The sequence below is a fragment of the Acanthaster planci genome, linkage group LG04, assembly GCF_054643075.1.
Source record: "Acanthaster planci isolate LZ-2023a linkage group LG04, COTS_SCS, whole genome shotgun sequence".
Taxonomy (NCBI): Eukaryota; Metazoa; Echinodermata; class Asteroidea; order Valvatida; family Acanthasteridae; genus Acanthaster; species Acanthaster planci.
The window spans coordinates 9,416,319-9,438,403 of NC_141780.1; the positions used below are offsets into that span (position 1 = coordinate 9,416,319).

The window sequence follows — 22,085 nt, forward strand, 5'->3', positions numbered from 1 at the left end:
CTAAAAGTACCTTCTGCATTGGGATAAAGCCCAAGAGCTAACTCCCGAAAGCCAAAGAATGGCAAGTCCACATGATCATATGACAACTTACGAAGCCCCTGATGAACTGTTCTCTGAGTGTATTCTCCCTCAATTGACTAAGCGCTGCTCTGTGTTCATCAGTATTAGCTGCACATTCCATTGTATCGTACAACCTAATATATAGTCAGCAAGACTCTCTTCTGGAAGCTGACTGCGAGCATACAGTGCACTAGTCAATGACTGCACAGTTTTGGGTGCACCGAATCTACGATGAAGCTATGCTTCCAACTTGGTCCATGTATCCCTCTCCTGAGGAGGGGGTACACATGACCTCCTCCCCCGTAACTCCTGTCAAATAATGAAAAGCCTTATTGACTTTCTTGGCTCATGCAACCCAAGCTGCCTCGCATATGTGTTTAAATCCCGTAGCCATTCAGTAATGGTCTGGTCACCTGACTTCCTTGGCTGTCCACTAAATTTGTTCAACTCTATAGTTGAGGCTCTTTGGTATTTTAAATCTTGAAATGCACCAGCCAGAGTGTCCGCGAGTGCCTGATTTGAGCGCAGGATCGCCTCAACAATATTATCTGGTAGTGCCATGGTATGCCTATCTACCACTAATGCTGTAGTGAGAGGCTTGTAAAGTACAACACTTCTGAAAGATATTGACCAGCTACGGTCTTAACTAATACAAGTATAGCCAACAATAAAATGGGCTAACACGTTCCTTTGATAAAAGATTAACAACAAGGGGCTACATCTACTTAACTAAAATGTACCCCTCTGAGGCTGAGCCAAGGCAAGTAAAATGTCTCAAGGGAAAATTTACCAAGGCCTGCATAGACATATTATAACATGTACATGTTTATACTCAAAGGTTGCACAAACTGGAAATGACTAAAAATATTGGCATACAGCTGTACAACCCCTCACCCCCCAAAAAAAGACTTAATGGCAAGGTGCTGGGACTACTTCAGAAAAAAATTCTGTCTAAAAATTCCTGTCTACGACACCACTTGAAGTGAAGCGACGCTTGTGCATCGGTTCGGACCACGTTGGGTGAGGTGTTATCCTCCAGTAAGAGAGTTCAGTCAATCAAAGTTGATGATACCTGATGTTGGGTTTATTGATTTCCAGCCGTAACAAAATCCCAGCTATAACAAAATCAATTTGTGACAAAATCCCAGCAGAAACAAATCCCAGCAAAAACAAATCTTAGCACCTCGCCAACAATCTCTGAATTAAATACATGTACTTGATGTGCTGCATGCGTTCAAGGCTGTTCAGTTGGCCAAATTGACTACCAGAATGCTGGAAACTGTGTGCTTAAGCCACGAACTCAGTGTTTCCCTTGTCCACGGCACGGCATAATCAGGTCAAGATGGCAGTAAAGTGGGCGGAGTCCCAAGACTACTTATCAATATTCATGAGGTCCCTACATGTACATAACCCATTAATATAGACTTGCAAAAGCTCCCATTAACGGTTGCAATAGTTAAAATTTTCCGAGAAAAAAAATTTGTCGAAAATGACAAAATTTCTGGTGGTAAGATTTCACAGATTGTCTGACACAATTATGTACTTACTTTACCGTAAGATATTTCAAGATAATTCGACAGTCCCGTTTTTTAAATCTTACAAGTCCCATAAGCTTACACACTCTAGCGTAGGGCAGAAAGCTGTCTGGCGATCATAAAATAAATCACAGCATAAACATGTGCTGCCATCAGAACAATTACTAGGTTTGTTCCGAGTTTAAAGTTTTATGAGCATGAGATATGCCTACAAAAACCCAGTCACGTGGAGGAACAAAGAAAAGGGACCAGCAGCTAAACCACCTTTCAAAAGCGACAGCTAGTGCTGTAGCCAAACCGCCGGATCGAGCCCAAAATCATAAAACATGGCACTTTCAAACTAAACCAAACTCAGCCACACATGCACTGGTTGGTTTGGATGTTCGGCTTTGATATGGCATGGTATTGGTAGCAAACAGAATGTACTTAAAAACTTAATAAAAAACAACACAACAAAAAAACAACACAATGAATACGAGTCCATGTGGTGCGTAGAGCGGGTACTTACAGTAAATTTCCGGTGGCCCCGGATCATATGATGATGTAAAACGCACGTGGTGAGAATTCACTAATAGCTTACCAAGAATACACAAGGTATGGCATTTCAGCTGCAGAACATCACTAAATTCTCACTACATCCAATCGTAGACATGCATATTTAGACTGACATTATGTATGCCAATCTCCAATATTCACGCCTTTAAGTTCCATATTAGGTGAATGATGCAAAACAAAGTTTGATTGGATGCTGATCGCAGATGGACTCATGTTCGATTGAAGGCAACTCCGGAGGAAAAAAATATGATTTTGCCAGGCGAAGTATAGCAGCGCTTAAGTGCTAGATGAGAGTTGGTGCACACAGAGGCCAAATAATCTTTCCTTTAGTTTGGTCAAAATCGTAGTATTTACTGTAAATCAAAAGATCCAAAGAACTGCATCCAGCCTTGAAAAGTCTCCACCTCACTGCCTTGATGCTTTAACCACTTTGCACTGGGGCATATATGAACATTGATGACGCTGGGGCGGGATAATTTTCATTTTTTTCTGTTTTCAAAATTCTTCAAAAATTCATATCTTCATTTACTGGACACTTACACCGACACGGAGGACTGTCTGGTTTCTAATCTGACAGACAACATCTATTGACACTGCAGTATTTCAGCCAGGCCTGCTGCCTTGTTAAAAGAGCCCAGATTGTGCAGTGTTACTTAATTTTCTTTTGTTCACGAACATAGTGCACTGCTGACCTCTTTCCAACAGGGACCAGATTAGCGTGCAACAGTACTGTGTGGCTCATTGCTGCAGTAGTGGAGTGCTTTTGTCCCCGGTGGTAATCCACTTGTGCTAAATACCCTAAACCGTGGTATACTGTTTCAAAAAAAGGGTGGATTATCTTCACTATTGAGAGTGAAAAAATGTTGATAATGCCCACCAGCCTGGTCTTTTGTTACGAGTATGGTCTTTGTTACAAGGCCCAGTTACCTTTGTCCGAATTTGGAGACCACGGCCACACATATAAAGAATATGTGTCTGGTACCGGCAACCCGGTGGCAGGTGGTTAAGCTGTCCTTTAGCGCAGCAGGCCTTTCAGAAGATACTTCAGCCCTGGCAGCCAGAAGCAGGAAACTTATGACAATTGCCTACAGCAGTACTTCGAATGGTTTTCACAGAAAGCTGTCGATCCCAATTTTGTGTCTCAAACCATCATTGGGGATTTTCGTACTTTATCTCTTCAACTCTGGACTGCAAGTACCACTGGCAGAGGTTATCAATCGGCAGTTGGGGAAGTACGCACTGTCCAAAGCACCTTTTGAACCAGCATATTTTCTTCACTTCATCACTTGACAGTGAAAATGGCTTTTCTCCACAGCATGTGGCAGAAATGAACTGGTCACGTACATGAGTTCAATTTCTAATGAACCAATCTCTATATTTTACTCCTCTATGTATTTTCATTCCTAAGTTGACATCCTTTTAAAGTATTGAAGAGGATGAATTATTGTGCCCTGTGAGAATATTAAAGTTTTACATTGCTGGCACCAAGGAGCTCCCAGGTGATACCACACAACTGTTCATCACAACAGTTCATCCACATTATCCAGCTTTAGTGATAACTATTGCAAGGTAGATTGTTGAAGCCATATTGCCCCTCACAACATCACCTCTGCCAAAACAGCCAAGTGGGTCTAAGCCTGGTATGTGTACATCAGATCAGCCATGCACAGATCACCCAGTTTCTCCAATACCAGGCAAGCTGCAAACATTGCACTATGCAAATCAGGCTCATAATAAGCCAGATCAGGTGAATAAAGCATCAACTGCAACTGCTGACCCCCTGGAACCGCAAATGTTGCTCTGTGCAGCTCAGGCTAATCATCAGGCAGTCTGGGGGCTTTCTGACCCACTGGAACTGCGACCATTGCGTTATGCTGCTCAGCCTCATTTTCGACCAGCACAGACTCAAGTTCAAGCTCAGGCATAAGTTCATGCCCATCAGATGAGGATCATAGCAACTTCATGGGTTCTTTTTCAAAGTGTGGATGTTTGGGATATTATGCTTGCAGCATGTTGGAAGAACCCATCAACCTTCACATCATGCTAGCTTTTCTGGGCCGTGCGGAACTTGACTGGTGCACAGGGGGACGAAAAGAGCGAGAGGTATGTGGTCCCCAAAGCATTGAGGAGGGAGAGGTCTGGACTGGTGAGCTATGCAACTGGAGCCAGCTGCTGGCGAGGAGGAGGCAAAGGAAGTTCACAGAAGCTGAGCTTGTGAGTTGTTTTGATGCCCTTGGCCTCTGATTCCATCATCTCTATAAACTTACCTGCAAAATAAGTCTTTCAAATATAAGGGGAGGCTTTGAAGTTAAGCTTTCCCACTCTTGTATGAGATGTTCATTGACTTGAGAGCATTAGCTCGGCAGGAAGACATAGCTAGGCAGGAAATCCGCAAGAATTGCTTGACAGTAGAGTTCATGTTCTTGTCCAGATTCCTGAGAGCAACTGCAGCAAGGTCTGGAGAGACAGGAAAATTTTCTTCACATGCATAAGAAGGTACTTCAATAAGAGTGAGAGACAGGCAGTACGTTGGAAACCATGATGAGAAGCTCTTTCCGACTAAGTTAAGGTAAGCTCCAGGTTGGACTTGTCTTTGTTGAGGAAGGGGTTCTTGCTGGAAGACTTAGCAGAGTTGGAAGCAATTTCGTCTTTAGCGGCACTACTGTAGAATGGACTGAAAGTCGATGGTCATTCCTGGGAAATTTAAGTAGGCCTTAGCTCTAGCCTGGTATGTACACCAGTGTCTTGTGTTGGAAGGGGCTTTATTCATTTCCACACATAAGCAGTGTAGAGGTAGTTCTGGAAAAGCCAATGCCAAGGCTTCCAGTCTAACCGCGTGACGTTTGAAGGAAGGGCATGACTCAGAGTCCTCTTTGACCAGTGACAAGACAGGTAGACCTAGGACCCGAATCATGTCTTTCCGGAGTAGTCAAAGACAAACTTGCAGTGGAGTCTATTTCTTAATCCCTGGAAGATGGATCTTGAAGATCAGATTGTGTCTGGACCGTGTTTTACTGCTTATCTCAGGTGAGATTATGTATGGGTTCAAATGTGGGTTGATTGTCTGCTGGATTATCCAAGCCTGCACTGACAACCAAAGTGTGTCTGCATTGGACAAAGAAGGTCACAGAGGGCGGATGCGGGTGCAGATCGGCAGGTAAAGGGTCAGGATCCGGAGCTGTAGTGGGAGTGAAGGCTTCAGATCGAGGCTGCTGACCAGTGAAGAGAGTGTCTGTAAGAGGGTCTGGAAAGCCAAGATAATAGCTGAAGAAAATGTATTTTGATGTTTGGAGGAATGTGACCTCTTACTGGTTGACCCAGAAGAAGAAGATGTATAACGTTACTGAAGAATCTATGGAGTCCACAGATGAAGTAGGATCAGCAGAAGTGAGAGAAGAATTGTTGATCTGTGGTTCACGTTCAAAAGGAGGCTGTGTGTGGAGATGTGCAGTGGTAGTGGATTTGGAAGCATTCTTCCCAGAGAGCCCCAAAGAGAAGCTGAAGGATGGAATGACGTGGCCATGCAGAAGCCACGGTGGCATAGCAGGCCAGTGGGTTTGGTTGCTCGGGGTGTGGACTGGAGAGACACGGCAATGGATCTGCATTCCAATGGTGCATTCTCCGTGGTATTGCCAGCAAGTGATGGGGATTCGGCCTAGGATGCGCTATTGTTTGATTCACACCTGGGTGCCCCATTGAATAGGTCTCGGACTCAAGTGGCTGCTACACGCTTACGTGTGTAGTAGCTACTTGGGTCAACAGGTGGGGCATGGGCTTGCCTCTTGCCTGGGCCTTGGTGAGCCATTACTTGTGGTGGAGTGGTTCGTCTTGGGTAGGCTGTGGTGATAAGTGCCACTCAGGTAGGCTCCGTATGCCAAACAGACACGAGCAGGAAGACCAAGGCAGCCTTGTGTGTCCCTCAGTGGCAAACCCCTCACTAACTGGGTATCTGAGATTAACGTTAGCACCCAAGTTAAGTGGTGGAACGCAACAGTAGATACAGGTTTAATGGTTGTACCTTCCCTCAATCATACTGTTTTTGAGTTAATAAATTAAAGTTGCCCGGTTGACCCCATGAAGGTACTTAATAGAAGGAACCCCTGGATTCAGTGTAGGACTACCTTGAAGTATTTAAATGGCAGTAGTACAGGTAATTTGATGATGGGGGCATGATGTACTGGCCTTATTGAAACAAAAGATGCAAATAAGTAGATTTCACTACTTACCATTGAAAGAGATTTCACTACAGTGGAATGCCGCTATAATGAACACAACAGGGTCCACACTAAATGTTCGGTACAGCGATTGTTCGGTATAGCAAAATTTACTGTTGCCATGTTGAAAAGTGCTCTCTCATGTCTTACTGAAATGCACCCTCTTATGATTCTACGGTTTGCTTTTTTCGTGGTGTTTTGCTGATGCATTCACGATGAAGATTTCTGAAAATTTATCTGTTAATTATTTTTGTTTTTTATTTAATGTTAAGTTACAAAAAATGATTTCAAGTTTATCCTAGAAGTTGTGAAGCTACTGATCAGGATTGATCTTTGATGCATTCTGTGGCGAATCTCAGTGACTTGTGTATCAGTGGCGCCCTCTTTAGACTAATGTTAGTACAATGCCACCGTGCGCATGTGGTTTTCTTTTGCACCCGATCATGCAGAGTTGCAAAGCCAGTGTCCATTCAATACCGTTGGCAGATTCACTGTGCATGCTCTGGCCATTACTAGAATACGACTTTGAACAAGTGCAGACCAATGTACCCAGTTTCTCAGTTAATTACAATTAACTCTTCAACAACTAGTGGCTTTGCCTTCTAATCCTTGGTGAAGTGATGGCCACTTGTCACTTTATGACATAAAAAAGCCGACTCTTTTATCAAGTTGATATTTGGGAATTACAAACGGCAACTGCGTAGTATTCGGTAGGTTTTGTGCACAAAATATTGGGAGTCAAGGACGATGTTCAGGACAGCCGAATGTTGCGTATAGTGGTGTTCTACTGTGCTAAATGCCATTTCCATTGTTTTTTTTGTATTGTTTTATTGATTGCGGTTGTTTATAAAAAATTTTTATTGTGAATGTCCATTGTAATAGATAAATTGTAAAGATGTAATAGTTAGTTTGTAATTATAATTGTGATTATGTTCTACATCCAGTTTAAAACAAATTTCCAAATATTGACAATTATCAAATCAAATTAAACACACTCACAAGAAAAGAGACATACACATTCAGATAATGTGACGTTACACAATAAAGACATATGAACGATAAAGAAGTGCGTCGCAACAAATTCAACCAAATTCACTTAAGTCAAGAGAATGACACATGCACACAGCATAATGAAAATGAGTTTATTTATGATACATTACAGTTGGTCAGGTTACCACAGAAGGTACATGTATAGCGAAATGGAAAATTAAACAAATTCAAAGATGTTAAAAGTGACACATCCATTAGCAATTGCGCTAAGAAAAACAGGAACAAACATGGCGGTGAAGCTGAGCTGTGTTATAGTATTAGAGGGCTTTGTGAAGTTTTTAGCGAATGGCAACAGGCCTAGGCGTGTAAGGAAATTTGCTAAAGTAGCAACTGTTTGGGTAGGATCAGTGCAGTGGATTAATTATTTTCACCAGCAGTGATGTATTAATAAATAAGTACATCAAATTATTTTTTTTCCAGAACAACTTCAGGACAAACCTCTACCTACCAGCATTTCCGAGTACAAGAATCATCACTTGTAAGTTGTAGTTTGCTGTTCTAGTATCACCTAATATAATTTCCCTTAGGATGACCTTTCTTCATGCCTTGATTCTGAATTTTTTGCATTGAATGAGGGTCAGTTTGTGGGAAACAAAATTAAGGGGGGGAATTACACTCATGAGCTGAAACAAAATGATGCAAAGTATTGTCTTGTTCTGAATTAACTTAAAAGTTCCATAATTTAAGAAAAATTTCAATTAGTTTTGTAGTCGAAGGTGCACCAGGGTATTGAATCCGCATAAAGGTCCTCCTTAAAGTTCCCCATTTGTCCTGTATGTATTAAAGGTAGGGTAGGCTTGGGTGGTATTGCATTTTTCAATGCCGCGGTATCCATGAAAAAAATACCACAGTATTTACTAATACCATGGTTGCAGAAGGCAATGACGTCATCAAAAGCAGCGGCAATGCTGACATTCAATGGCACACCACAAACAACACTAGGGGCCAGCATAAAGGGTTTTTAATGTCACAAAGCCCCCTAAACTTAATAACTCTTATAATTTATCTGTCCATTTGATGTCAAATAAATATTATTTATGTTAAAGAAGAATAAAACCAAACAGCGTTTTAAATACCACTTCATTGTTCTGTGATTCCCATCTGTGTAGTCACTTGTATGGTGTGAAAATCTACATGTGTACTAGAGTCAAGTTGGTACTCACTGAGTGCGTTATTGTAATGATTACGTGCCGGTTACCAGTGGCTGCTCCTGTTAGCTGTGCCCTAACACTGCCTGTGTGCAATAGTAAGATGGCTTCCAGAAAACTCTGCGGCGCAGCCGGCATTGCAAGTACAGTCGACTCTCATTATTACAAAATCAGTTATAACGAAATTCCGATTATAACAAACACAAATCTGGGGTCCTGGCCAAAACATGCATATTTCTATTGGGAGAAAATCTGTTACAGTGAAATCACATTGTACGAAATTCTTGTTACAACGAAAGGTTTTTGTGACTCCATTGCCTGAAAAACCATTGTTGACGACCCATTTATAAAGCATTTGCAATTCATGGTGGTGAAAGCACATGCGCTGTGCACCACACTGGTTCCCGCCGTGCCTAACAGTTGCCAACGAAGGCATGATGGGAATGCGGCAACCGGTCAATGTACACTTTTTGCCAAAAAGGGTCGTACGTTCCACTACCTTGAATGCAGTTCTATAGTTGCAAGTCGAAAAAACACTGCCGTCACAATTCTTCTGCAGGTTCATTCACAACAATTGATCTCATGTCTATATTTGTGTTTTCTGTGTCCATAAATTCAACTTGAGGTTGTACTGCTTGTACTCAAGCGAGTGCATTTCCACAAAATTTCTAGCCACAGCATGAGGCTTATCACCCATCCCTCCAGATGCATCGCGCACGCTTACAACGCGATATACAGGCATCATTTGCCAGTTTCCTGTTGTCACGACACGCCTAGTGCACAATTAAAAATCAGTGATATTTTACATTGATTACACAAACGGCAAAATGAAAATTCCCACCTCATTTCCGATAAAAAAATGCCCCAAATAAGTTCGCTTCACTATTCTTGCAACTCAAAGAGTCCAACTAATTGCCCAACACTGAGTTATTCATATTGCTGCAAAAAGATCTAGCATACCTTCCAATGAGACTGTGTTTTCATGACGTACATTTGGAAAGACACAGCTATCCAATCACAATATTCCTTCATGACGTCATGCTTCCTCAGTGACCATCTCACTCGCGGGCGGTCGCGCCGCGCCGCAGTGGGCGAGTGAATATGGACTATCGATCAATCTTGTCATGCAGGCTGATGCAGCTAAGGACAGACGGAAAATTAGATATAAATGTCTCTCTGTGACAAAATTTGTGTTGGAAAGACCACTTACATGGATAAGGGCTTTAGTTGATGAGCCTTCACACTCTTGCAGGTACATCCAGGCCTACATGTGCATGCAGTTCAGTTACTGTTAGTTTAGTCGTCATCCATGGCAATTGAAAGTCTTTTAAAAATCCCTGGATCGATAGTCGAAACTTTCACACATATTTGTTTTTTTAAATTTCACATGCACATTAAACATGTTGTCCTATAAGAGTGAAGTTTATTATTTTAAACACATCACAAGGTATTTGATTAATCATAACCGAGAGATCTTTTTGATCAACCACGTTGTCCTCAATTTATTCCAGACTAACTGAAATACAAGCAGTGACAAGTGAAGGATTGGATTTTTGCATCTCTTTTCGTGTGATTGGAACAAATGTGAGAACAATAAAAAAGATCATTGATTGCTGTGGATTTCGAATGGATGCAGATTTATGGAATCATTTTATAGTTTATAACACACACTCCTGGCTTCGGTTAGATAAATTTTCACACAATACTTGTACATACTTTATACGAAGGACAAAAAAGACCTGAAGAGAACACAAGGCTAACACAAGCAGCATTCGCATTTTCTGATCCTCCAATAAAATCCTCGGAAAATAAAGTCCAGTGCGGACAGAGAAGACACGCTAATTTTTAATTTCCAAGCTGTTAGGCTGTGATATGTGCCGGTGAGCAATACAACAAGCACTGTCTGCAAGCTATTCCAAAACCACAAGCTCAATGGCTGCAATAGCAAAACAAATCTATTTTGACTGGTGGGTTGATGGCTGTAAGCTGAAGTATCACGTTATGTCTTAGCTTCCAGCAAAAGAGACAATACAAACACGATCCTGGGTAACTGAAACCACAAAGTAGGCAGTCACTGTTACGCATATAATTGTCTGCTTTCATCTTAAGAGGGTTGTGGGAACATTCTGAACAAATTAGCCAGAATACCGCAGTATTGAAATTCAATACCAAATTAGCCGATAGTCTGGTATTCATTGATTATTAGTCGGTATTGTTCAGTATTAAAAAAAATGCAGTATTCAGTAATTTGGACATGGGTGATTTGTATTGATAGATCTAATAGGAAACATTGACTCACTGACGTGTTAAACTTTTGTGTTCACGGATGCCCACAAAAAGCAAAAAAATGATTTTTCAACCACCTGGGACTTATCTTGAACAGGGAAATGGTAATGCATATCACTGAATTTGTCACAGCACCCTCTTGCAAAATCACCTGATATGATTCTTACATGGGCTGTTTTCAGTTTGTCCATGAATGGTTTGAATCTTCATCAGGGATAGGAGTGAACAAGGTCCCATGTAACATGATGCTGTAGCATTTTCTGCACAATCACTTGAATTATTTGCATTTATTTCTTTTAGTGAATTTAGCATTCAGAATCTTCATTTTTAACTCTGATAACTTTTTCATTTCCTGTATATATCCTGTTGGCCATTTCTTAGACACATTACTCACTGCATTTTCCTTGTAAGAGTACACCCACCCAGTGTCTGGTACAGTGTATATTGCTTCCGCCTATTTGACCTTGTTAGCCCAGAGGCTTCAGCATGCTTCATTTAAGTTTGTACTATCATCCACCAAGGACTTTGTTTTAAGGTGAAATTATTCATTCACAGTCATTGTTCTAAGAATCCATCTACGACATGTGACTTAGACTTTCCTTTCTTAAGTTCTGTGACTTTAACTACATTCTGGTTCTAACTGTATATAAGTCCTGCATCATTGTACAGCTCCTCAGTATTCAGTATTCCGTATTCAGTATCCAGTATCCCATATTCAGTATCCAGTATCCCGTATTCAGTATCCCGTATTCAGTATCCCGTATTCAGTATCCCGTATTCAGTATCCAGTATCCCGTATTCAGTATCCAGTATCCCGTATTCAGTATCCCGTATTCAGTATCCAGTATTAGTATAATAGTCTGCTTTTTATTCTCCAATTCAGTCAACAGTCAGCTTACAATTCTATCGCAACCTCTCAGTTGTTCTTGCGAATAAAGTTGGTAACAACACTGAATCAATACTGACTCTCATGACAACCCTATAAATTGGTGACCCAGTGCGCATCATTAGTTGCTCCTGTTGATTTCTTGACTGAGAATGGACGCTCCAAGCACGTCTGCTCCTCAGCCCGTAACTGGCTATGCTGGCTGACAAAATTGTGGAAGTTGCCCCTCCTCTAACACCTCAAGTTGCTACGGTGACACTTACTGCCATTCCACATCTCAGATGGCCACTACTTTCCAGCAACTGAGAGACGGCATCTCTCAACTTCAGGCCCAGGTATCAGCCCTGTCACGTAGTGGCAACCATCGTCGCGAGCGCAGTGACAGCTGCAGTCGCAGTCCTTCCCGTGAGCATCACAATGACAACCAGCATCCCTCTCCTGACGTCTGCTGGTATCACCGAAAATTTGGCGCCCAGGCCCGCAAATGCACAACATCCTGTGCCACCAGTACTTCTTCCGTCACTTTGTCTTCAGGAAACGGCTCAGCCAGCAACTAATGGCGACAAGCACTGCTGGCCCATCCACATCCAGTCGCCTATTCTACGTTACTGACAAGGCAACAAAACATCAATTCCTCATCGACACAGGGGCACAGGCCGGTGTAATTCCTCGTTCCCCTCACAATTCTCCTCATCCCAATCCCGGTCAAGATCTGCAAGCAGCAAATTCAACCGCAATTTCTACTTTCGTTGAAAGATCTTTGACTCTTAACATTGGACTCCGGCGACCATGTCGCTGGGTTTTTATTGTTGCTAATATCCAACACGCAATCATAGGTGCTGATTTCCTGAGACATTTCAATCTCCTTGTTGATCTTCGCAATCAGCGATTGATCGACGCAACTACAACCTTCACCTGCTGAGTCCTGTCGTCTCATCGCCATCATGTTTCGCAGCCATCCTGAAAGACTTCACCGCGATCACGAGACCAAACTACCATGACACACCAGTGAAACACAATGTCACCCATCACATCGTCACTACAGGTCCACCAGTTGCCGCACGTCCACGCCGTCTCGCCCCGGACCGTCTTAAAGTGGCAAAAGACGAGTTCCAACATATGATGGACTTGGGCATCATCAGCCCCTCAGACAGCAACTGGTCGTCACCTCTTCACATGGTTCCCAAGAAACAACCAGGTGACTGGCGACCATGTGGAGACTACCACGCGCTCAACCGTTCAACTGTGCCTGATCGCTATCCCGTTCTGCACATCCAGGACTTCACGGCATCACTCCATTGGGAAATAGTTTTTTCCAAGATTGACCTTGTCCATGCTTACCATCAAATCCTTGTAGCACCAGACTCCGTCCCGAAAACTGCCATCACTACTCCGTTTGGACTCTTTGAATTTGTTTGTATGCCCTTTGGCCCTCGCAACGCCGCCCAAACATTTCAGCGCTTCATTGATGAAGTTACTTGTGGACTGGATTTCTGCTACGCATACATTGACGGCCTGCTGGTTGCCAGCTCAACACAGACCAGCACGAACACCATCTTCGCCTACTGTTTGATTGCCTCAACCAGTACGGAGTTGTCATCAACCCTGCCAAATGTCAATTTGGAGTGAACTCTCTCGAGTTTCTTGGTCATCAAGTTGACAGCCAAGGGGTGCGCCCACTCGACGAGAAGGTCAGTGTTATCTTGAACTTTCCTCAACCTGCTACACTGACCAAGCTGAGAGAATTTCTTGTACTAGTCAATTTCTATCGCCGCTTCATACCACAGTGTTCTCAAGTCCTTCATCCTCTCACAGCACTGCTGACCAATTCAGGCAAAAAGTCGGCCCCAATCACATGGAATGCTGCTGCTATGGCCTCTTTTGATCAGATCAAAGCCGCCCTCACCAACGCTACTCTCCTAACACATCCAAAGCCAGGGGCTTCATTGAGCATCATGACGCATGCTTCAGATGTGGCAGTGGGAGCTGTTCTCCAATAGTGGGTCGATGATTCATGGCAGCCTATCTCGTTCTTCTCCAAAAAGCTTCAGCCAGCTGAAACACGCTACAGCATCTTTGGACGAGAACTGTTAGCCGTGTACCTTGCCATTCGCCATTTCCGCCATTTTCTCGAAGGCCGAGAATTCCATGTGTATACAGACCACAAACCGCTCACATATGCTTTCGCTGCATCAACTGACAAACACTCGCCACGCGAGATTTGCCACCTTAATTTTGTTTCACAATTCACTTGTGTTATAAGATATGTTTAAGGTGGTGAAAACCCTGCCGCTGATGCCCTGTCGCGTGTACAACTCAACTCCTTCCACCCAGAGCGGTCCAGCACACCTATCGACTTCAGCCAGATGGCACAGTTGCAACGACAGTGTGACGAACTGCAACAGCTTCACCACTCCGTAATCTCACTCTCTTTCAAAGATGTTCCTCTACCATCATGTGATCAGACTGTAACATGCGACATGTCAATGGAAAATCCACGACCATTCATTCCCAAAGATTTACGAAGTGCCGTATTTGACTCATTTCACTCCTTGTCACACCCTGGCATTCGTGCCACCCAACGACTCATCACGGACAGTTTTTTATGGCCCAGCATCAACTGCGATGTGCGGACAAAATCGTGTGTTCAGTGTCAACGCGCAAAGATTAACCATCATACCTGTGCACCATTATCACAGTTCACAGGCCCAAATGGACAATTTGATCATGTACACATTGACATAGTTGGCCCATTGCCACCCTCTAATGGATGCACTTACATCCTTACTTGCATTGATCGTTTCACCCGATGGCCAGAAGCCATCCCGCTACCTGACATCACAGCCGAAACAGTAGCCCGTGCATTCATATCCACCTGGGTTGCTGCATTTGGTGTTCCATCCACCATCACAACCGACCGTGGTACACAGTTTGAATCGCTCTGTTCTCCGCTCTCACCAGAATGCTTGGAATTAACCGCATTCGTACCACGGCATACCCCCCAATTGCCAATGGACTAGTTGAGCGATTCCATCGTCAGCTTAGGCGCCAAGTCAAGATAGAAACGGTTCATGAAGTGGGGAACGATACTAAACGATAAGCTCTTTACCTGCTTCAGAGTAAAGCGGGCAAAGATAGGAGCCACTAGCTAAATGGCTTGTGGTTTGATGCACACCACTTCTGGGTGATGTTTTCTAACAATAGAGAGCTTTAACCACTTCGTGCCGGGGCATTTTTCAATGATGATGATGCTGGGCCGGCATGACTATCATTTTTTCCGTTTTCAAAATCCTTCAAAAAATTCATCACTTCATTTAACAGTCGTTTATAGCCGCAGGAAGTAATCTTCAGGCACTACTCTAAGTTGATAGGTGACCTTCATTGATGCCTGAGTATTTCAGCCAGGCCTGCAGCCTTGTAAACAGAGCCCAGATTGTGCGGTGTTATATAACTGTCTTTTGTTCACGAACCTGGGTCAGTGCACTGCTGACCTCTTTTCAATAGGGGCCAGATTAGCGTGCAGCGGTGCTGTGTGGCTCATCGCTGCGGTGGTGGAGCGCTTTTGTCCCCGGTGGTAATCTGCTCACTCTCATTGCCCCAAACCCTGGTATAGGGTTTCAAAACAAGGCTGGATTATCACCACTTTTGAGAGTGAAAAATGACCAGCAGCCTGGTCTTTTGTTCGGAGTACGATCTTTTGTTACAGGGCCCTGTTTCCTTTGTCTGAGTTCGGAGACCCATATAAACCATACGTCTCCGATCCCGGAGACCCCGGCAGGAAGTGGTTAAAGATTACACTCCATTGTGGCTGGTGGTTAAGTCATTAGAGCTGTTTATCAACAGCTGGGACCCCAGCCCATTGATATGTCAACAATTTGGGGGTGGGGGGGGTTTCTACCGTTTACATGGATATGGATTTTTTTCCTTCAGTTTGCCACGCTACCCTTATATACCAACATTAGTCGGCTTTTCTTATTTTACTTTTTAGATTGATTTTGAAGTCCTGTGATTGTTGCATCTATAATGTTCTCCATTTAGTTTATTGTTCATTCCAATCACTGACAAATCTGTGATGTGGAAATCACTGCCTGACAGTGCTAGATTTTGGGAAAGAAAACTACAGATCTTAATTCAGTGACACGAGACTTAGTGATGCACATAGGCCCGCTGACTCTGATGGAGTAAGTCTTTTGTTAAGAGATTAATTGCTTCCCCTTCTGAATAAGCTGTTCTAAGCCTGTGGATGAACTGGCCCAATTTACACAACAAAGCCGATGCACAACAACCATTCGTGGTAAGCTGGGAGTCGGGGCTTTTGTACCAAGGTGGGGGAAATGGTGGTATGCATCAAAGAGGTTGCTGCATAGCCAACTCCTTTTCGGGAAACGCTCTCTTGCAATCATTGCCCACTTGCAGTTGAATCGGGCAATGGTTTGAAAGGGGATTAAGGGCAATCATTTCCCGCTTGGTGAACCGTTTCTATTTTGACTTGGGGCCTGAAAGCTCAGTCAAATCCCAACAACTGGACAGAAACATTACTGCTTGTTCTTCTTGGGATCCGCACAACAGTTAAATCTGATTTTCCTCACTGTGCTGCTGAACTGGTCTATGGTACAACTCTTCGCTTGCCTGGATATTTCTTCGATAGTTCAACAAACACTGCTGAATTGGATCCTGCTAATTACGTTCACCGCCTCATACGAACTATGCAAGAACTACAACCACCAACAACTCGGACACAAAAACGGACTAGCATAAACATTCCAGATGATTTACAATCATGTACCCACATTTTTGTTAGATGCGATTCTGTTCGTAAGCCCTTACAACCCCTATATGATGGACCATACAAAGTTCTAAGTCGTTCCAAGAAGCACTTTGTAATTGATCTAATAACCATCGCAAAGACACTATCAGCATAGATAGACTTAAAAGCGCTCACTTTGACACTCCTACAATTCCACCTATTCCAACTTCTCGCATAACTCGTTCTGGTTGCCATGTCCACTGGCCAAAACACTTTGTCACATTCATTCGTTAGTTTTTGCAAACTCACTGGAAGGGGGCTCCTGTAGTGTTTTCTGCACACTTACTTGAATTAATTGGATTTATTTCTTTTAGTGAATTTAGCATTCAGAATCTTCATTTTTAACTCTGATAACTTTTTCATTTCCTGTATATATCCTGTTGGCCATTTCTTAGACACATTACTCACTGCATTTTCCTTGTAAGAGTACAGCCCAGAGGCTGTGGCACACTTCAGCATGCTTCATTTAAGCTTGTACTATCATCCACCAAGGACTTTGTTTCAAGGTGAAATTATTCATTCACAGTCATTGTTCTAAGAATCCATCTAAGACATGTGACCACGACTTTCCTTTCTTAAGTTTTGTGACTTTAACTACATTCTGGTTCTAACTGTATATAAGTCCTGCATCATTGTACAGCTCCTCAGTATCCCATATTCAGTATACAGTATCCCGTATTCAGTATCCCGTATTCAGTATTCCGTATCCCATATTCAGTATCCAGTATCCCGTATTCAGTATTCCATATTCAGTATCCAGTATCCCGTACTCAGTATTCCGTATTCAGTATCCCATATTCAGTATCCAGTATCCCGTATTCAGTATCCCGTATTCAGTATCCAGTATCCCGTATTCAGTATCCCGTATTCAGTATTCAGTATCCCATATTCAGTATCCAGTATCCCGTATTCAGTATTCCGTATTCAGTATCCCATATTCAGTATCCAGTATCCCGTATTCAGTATCCCGTATTCAGTATCCAGTATCCCGTATTCAGTATCCCGTATTCAGTATCCCGTATTCAGTATCCCGTATTCAGTATCCCATATTCAGTATCCAGTATCCCGTATTCAGTGTCCCATATTCAGTATCCAGTATCCCGTATTCAGTATTCCGTGTTCAGTATCCCATATTCAGTATCCAGTATCCCGTATTCAGTATCCTGTATTCAGTATCCAGTATCCCGTATTCAGTATCCCGTATTCAGTATTCCGTATTCAGTATCCCGTATTCAGTATCCCGTATTCAGTATCCCGTATTCAGTATCCCATATTCAGTATCCAGTATCCCGTATTCAGTATTCCGTATTCAGTATCCCATATTCAGTATGCAGTATCCCGTATTCAGTATACCGTATTCAGTATCCAGTATCCCGTATTCAGTATCCCGTATTCAGTATCCCGTATTCAGTATCCAGTATCCCGTATTCAGTATCCCGTATTCAGTATTCAGTATCCCATATTCAGTATCCAGTATCCCGTATTCAGTATTCCGTATTCAGTATCCCATATTCAGTATCCAGTATCCCGTATTCAGTATCCCGTATTCAGTATCCAGTATCCCGTATTCAGTATCCCGTATTCAGTATCCCGTATTCAGTATCCCGTATTCAGTATCCCATATTCAGTATCCAGTATCCCGTATTCAGTATTCCGTATTCAGTATCCCGTATTCAGTATCGCATATTCAGTATCCCGTATTCAGTATCCCGTATTCAGTATCCAGTATCCCGTATTCAGTATCCCGTATTCAGTATCCAGTATCCCGTATTCAGTATCCCGTATTCAGTATCCAGTATCCCGTATTCAGTATCCCGTATTCAGTATCCCGTATTCAGTATCCCATATTCAGTATCCAGTATCCCGTATTCAGTATTCCGTATTCAGTATCCCATATTCAGTATGCAGTATCCCGTATTCAGTATACCGTATTCAGTATCCAGTATCCCGTATTCAGTATCCCGTATTCAGTATCCCGTATTCAGTATCCCGTATTTAGTATCCCGTATTCAGTATCCCATATTCAGTATCCAGTATCCCGTATTCAGTATTCCGTATTCAGTATCCCATATTCAGTATGCAGTATCCCGTATTCAGTATCCCGTATTCAGTATCCAGTATCCCGTATTCAGTATCCCGTATTCAGTATCCCGTATTCAGTATCCCATATTCAGTATCCAGTATCCCGTATTCAGTATCCCGTATTCAGTATCCCATATTCAGTATCCAGTATCCCGTATTCAGTATCCCGTATTCAGTATCCCATATTCAGTATCCAGTATCCCGTATTCAGTATCCCGTATTTAGTATCCCGTATTCAGTATCCCATATTCAGTATCCAGTATCCCGTATTCAGTATTCCGTATTCAGTATCCCATATTCAGTATGCAGTATCCCGTATTCAGTATCCCGTATTCAGTATCCAGTATCCCGTATTCAGTATCCCGTATTCAGTATCCCGTATTCAGTATCCCATATTCAGTATCCAGTATCCCGTATTCAGTATTCTGTATTCAGTATCCCATATTCAGTATCCAGTATCCCGTATTCAGTATTCTGTATTCAGTATCCCGTATTCAGTATCCCGTATTCAGTATCCCGCTTTCAGTATTCAGTATCCCGCTTTCAGTATCCAGTATGCAGTAATAGTCTGCTTTTCAATTCTCCAATTCAGTCAACAGCTAGCTTACAAAAAAAAATTCTATCGCAACCTTCTTGGTCATTCTTTCGAAGAAGTTGGTAACAACACTGACTCAATACTGACTCTCATGACGACCCTATAATGCGCATTGTCATATGTACTGTATGTAGACAGACTTTGCAGGCAGTTGGGCAGGATGTGCATTGTTGGCATTAGACCCAACTATAATAATCTTAAGTGGTAAGCCTCAATCGCAGAGTGAAGACATGGACGGTTCTTACATTTACGTGCATATACATGTACCATACAGTCTTACCGTAATTTCTACATGTGTCATTCATTTCTCCATGTCCACCTGTCTTGAAGAGCAAGCAAACAACCTTGGATCAGCAGTTCTGGTTTTGTGCTTATTGCCCACAATGTACAATCCAACATTTTCTGTTATGTATAAATCTTGTTCCAGTTTTCTTCCCAAATGGCTGAACTGTTTCCTCACACAGCACAAATCAAGCAGTGGACATTTCAAAAAAGTGTGCGGGAATGGGATTGATAGAAGGACAAGCAAATGCCCTGCTTGCTGGATACTGAAATGTTTTTCACTCGACCATTATGAATAGGATATGTATGTGAATTCTAATTGTGAAAACTGTACTGCTGAAAAACCTGGTCCTTTGGACATAACTCTGGTTCAGAGATCCACGGAGCTACTTAACAAATTAATTGTTAACAAGTACAAATTAAAGGTAACACTTCACCAGGGCTCTTTGCAAAAAATTATTGAAATCGGTCAATGAGGGCAGCAGACAAATCTTTGCAAAAATGTGACGTCATAGGATGGACTCGACTTTCCAGACCAGAATGCATAGTTCTGGCAAGAAAGTTGATCAGTCTAAGCAAGCGACTCGCAGTGCACAGTGACAAAAATTGTCGGAATGGAACACCAACTTTAACGAATTAGTCCAGCTTATAATCATGGACAAAAACTATCCCCAAAATCACTGAAACACACAACCAAACACCCAACCCGGTGAAACAGATAAAAGACAAGGAAGGCAATCTAGCTTTCCCAGAGGCAGTATAGGTCCTAAAAACAAATCCCAACCCAACGTCAACCCATTTCATGTCACCTGGGTTTGCCGGTTGTCGACGATACACCCATGTTTCACTTTAAACAGGATTTATCAAACATCGGTGAATGCAGCTGTCGAATAACCCGTTGTAGGACAATTATGTCTTTTCAGAAAGACACATTTTTTAATGGTGCAGGAATAAATCATTACCAGTCAGTGTTTTTCCAAGGATGGATTTGCGCCAGGGGTCACTGAACTTGCCATCCTTCCATCTTTGGAAATAGTTGTTCCCAGTATCCGCTGCTACATCCGACTCGAACCAGCCAGCCGACACCCACAAGCTCGGTGGTCGAGTGGTTAAGCCATCTGTACTAATAATAATAATAATAATAATAGTAGTAATAATATAGCATTTATAAGGCGCACTATATCTGCAAAGCATTCAGAGGCGCCGGTCTAAGTGGAAAAATGAAAAACTCAATTGTGCATTCATAGTGAAAAAGCTTGTGAGAAGAAGAATGTTTTGAGATGATGCTGAAATTGCTTGATGTCATGTTCTTGTCTTAGATGATCCGGGAGTGAGTTCCATAAGCGTGGTGCAATTGTAGAAAAAGCCCTGTCTCCGGCACTGGCCAGCCGAGTCCGGGGAACAACTAGGGTATTACTTGTTGACCTCAGACCCGGCCTGACAGAGCGGAGTTGCAGCATGTTTGCAAGATAAAGGGGACTAGAGCCATGGAGTGTCTTGAATGTGAGAAGGAGGATCTTGAACTGAATTCTGTATTTGATGGGTAACCAATGTAGTTTGTTGAGAATGGGAGTTATGTGAGCTTTCCTTTTGGTGCTCGTTAGAAGACGTGCGGCAGCGTTCTGTACAAGTTGCAAACGATGAGTTGTACCGTGCGGAAGACCGGTGAGCAGGCTATTGCACAAATCAAGTTTAGCAGTGATAAAGGCATGAATGAGTTGCTCTGCTGCGTTCTGAGAAAGTAAGTGTCTGATACTTGCTATTCTTCTTAGATGCATGTATGATGTCTGACAAATCTTGGACACATGTTTTTCAAAGTTTAAGAACCGGTCAAACACCACACCAAGATTGCGGGCATCCGTACTGGGTACCAGAACAGCATCACCTATTTGTAGGTTTTGGATTTTGATTTTGTGTTGAAGTTGTGGCGAAGAAATAATCATGAACTTTGTCTTATGTGGGTTGAACCTCAGGAAATTGTCCAGCATCCACTTCTGGATGTCGTGCAAGCATGTGATGAGAGAATCGAGTATCTTTGTATCATCATCCTCAAGGTTGGGACTGAATGAAGTATACAGCTGGGTATCGTCTGCGTAAAAATGTGACTGGATATTGTGTTTTGCTGAGCGAGTTCCCCAAGAGGCGTTGTATAGAGAGTAAAAAGGATCGGACCAAGAACGGATCCCTGGGGGACCCCATATTTAACCTGAATCGCACCTGAGGATTCCCCTTGTATCTGAACTATCTGGTGACGGTTACTAATGTATGAGTTAAACCAATTTAACACTGAACCCTGGATGCCAAAACAATTAGAAAGTCTATGAATAAGTACTGAGTGATCGATGGTGTCAAAGGCCCTGAGAGGTCCAGAAGTACGAGCAGCATGGCTTTTTTGTTGTCTACGGCACACCTGATGTCACTATGAACTTTGAGAAGGGCCATTTCGACACTGTGACAACTTCTGTACGCAGACTGCTGATTTTCACGCAGCTGATATTTTGATAAGTGTGCATTTAGTCTTCCTGCAACAACTTTCTCAATGACCTTTGACACAAACGGCAAATTAGATATTGGACGATAGTTTT

At 42.7% G+C, this 22,085-nt stretch overlaps 1 protein-coding gene and 1 long non-coding RNA gene across 12 annotated transcripts in view; one reads left to right on the forward strand and one right to left on the reverse strand.

Annotated features, from left to right (window-relative positions):
- The window catches only part of LOC110985000 (DNA repair protein complementing XP-C cells-like), a 196,105-nt gene that overhangs the window by 87,185 nt on the left and 86,835 nt on the right, over nucleotides 1-22,085 (forward strand). For all 11 annotated transcript variants that reach the window (XR_015425063.1, XR_015425062.1, XM_087136113.1 and 8 more), the window contains one exon: nucleotides 7,835-7,892. Coding sequence is in view for 9 of the 11 variants with exons in the window: in XM_087136113.1 (XP_086992239.1) it covers nucleotides 7,835-7,892 (58 nt within the window). In the remaining 2 variants the exon portion in view is untranslated. The remainder of the gene's footprint in view (nucleotides 1-7,834; nucleotides 7,893-22,085) is intronic.
- The window catches only part of LOC147799360 (uncharacterized), a 28,177-nt gene that overhangs the window by 3,641 nt on the left and 2,451 nt on the right, over nucleotides 1-22,085 (reverse strand). The window contains exon 2 of the long non-coding RNA XR_015425064.1: nucleotides 20,463-20,623. This is a non-coding gene — a long non-coding RNA (uncharacterized LOC147799360). The remainder of the gene's footprint in view (nucleotides 1-20,462; nucleotides 20,624-22,085) is intronic.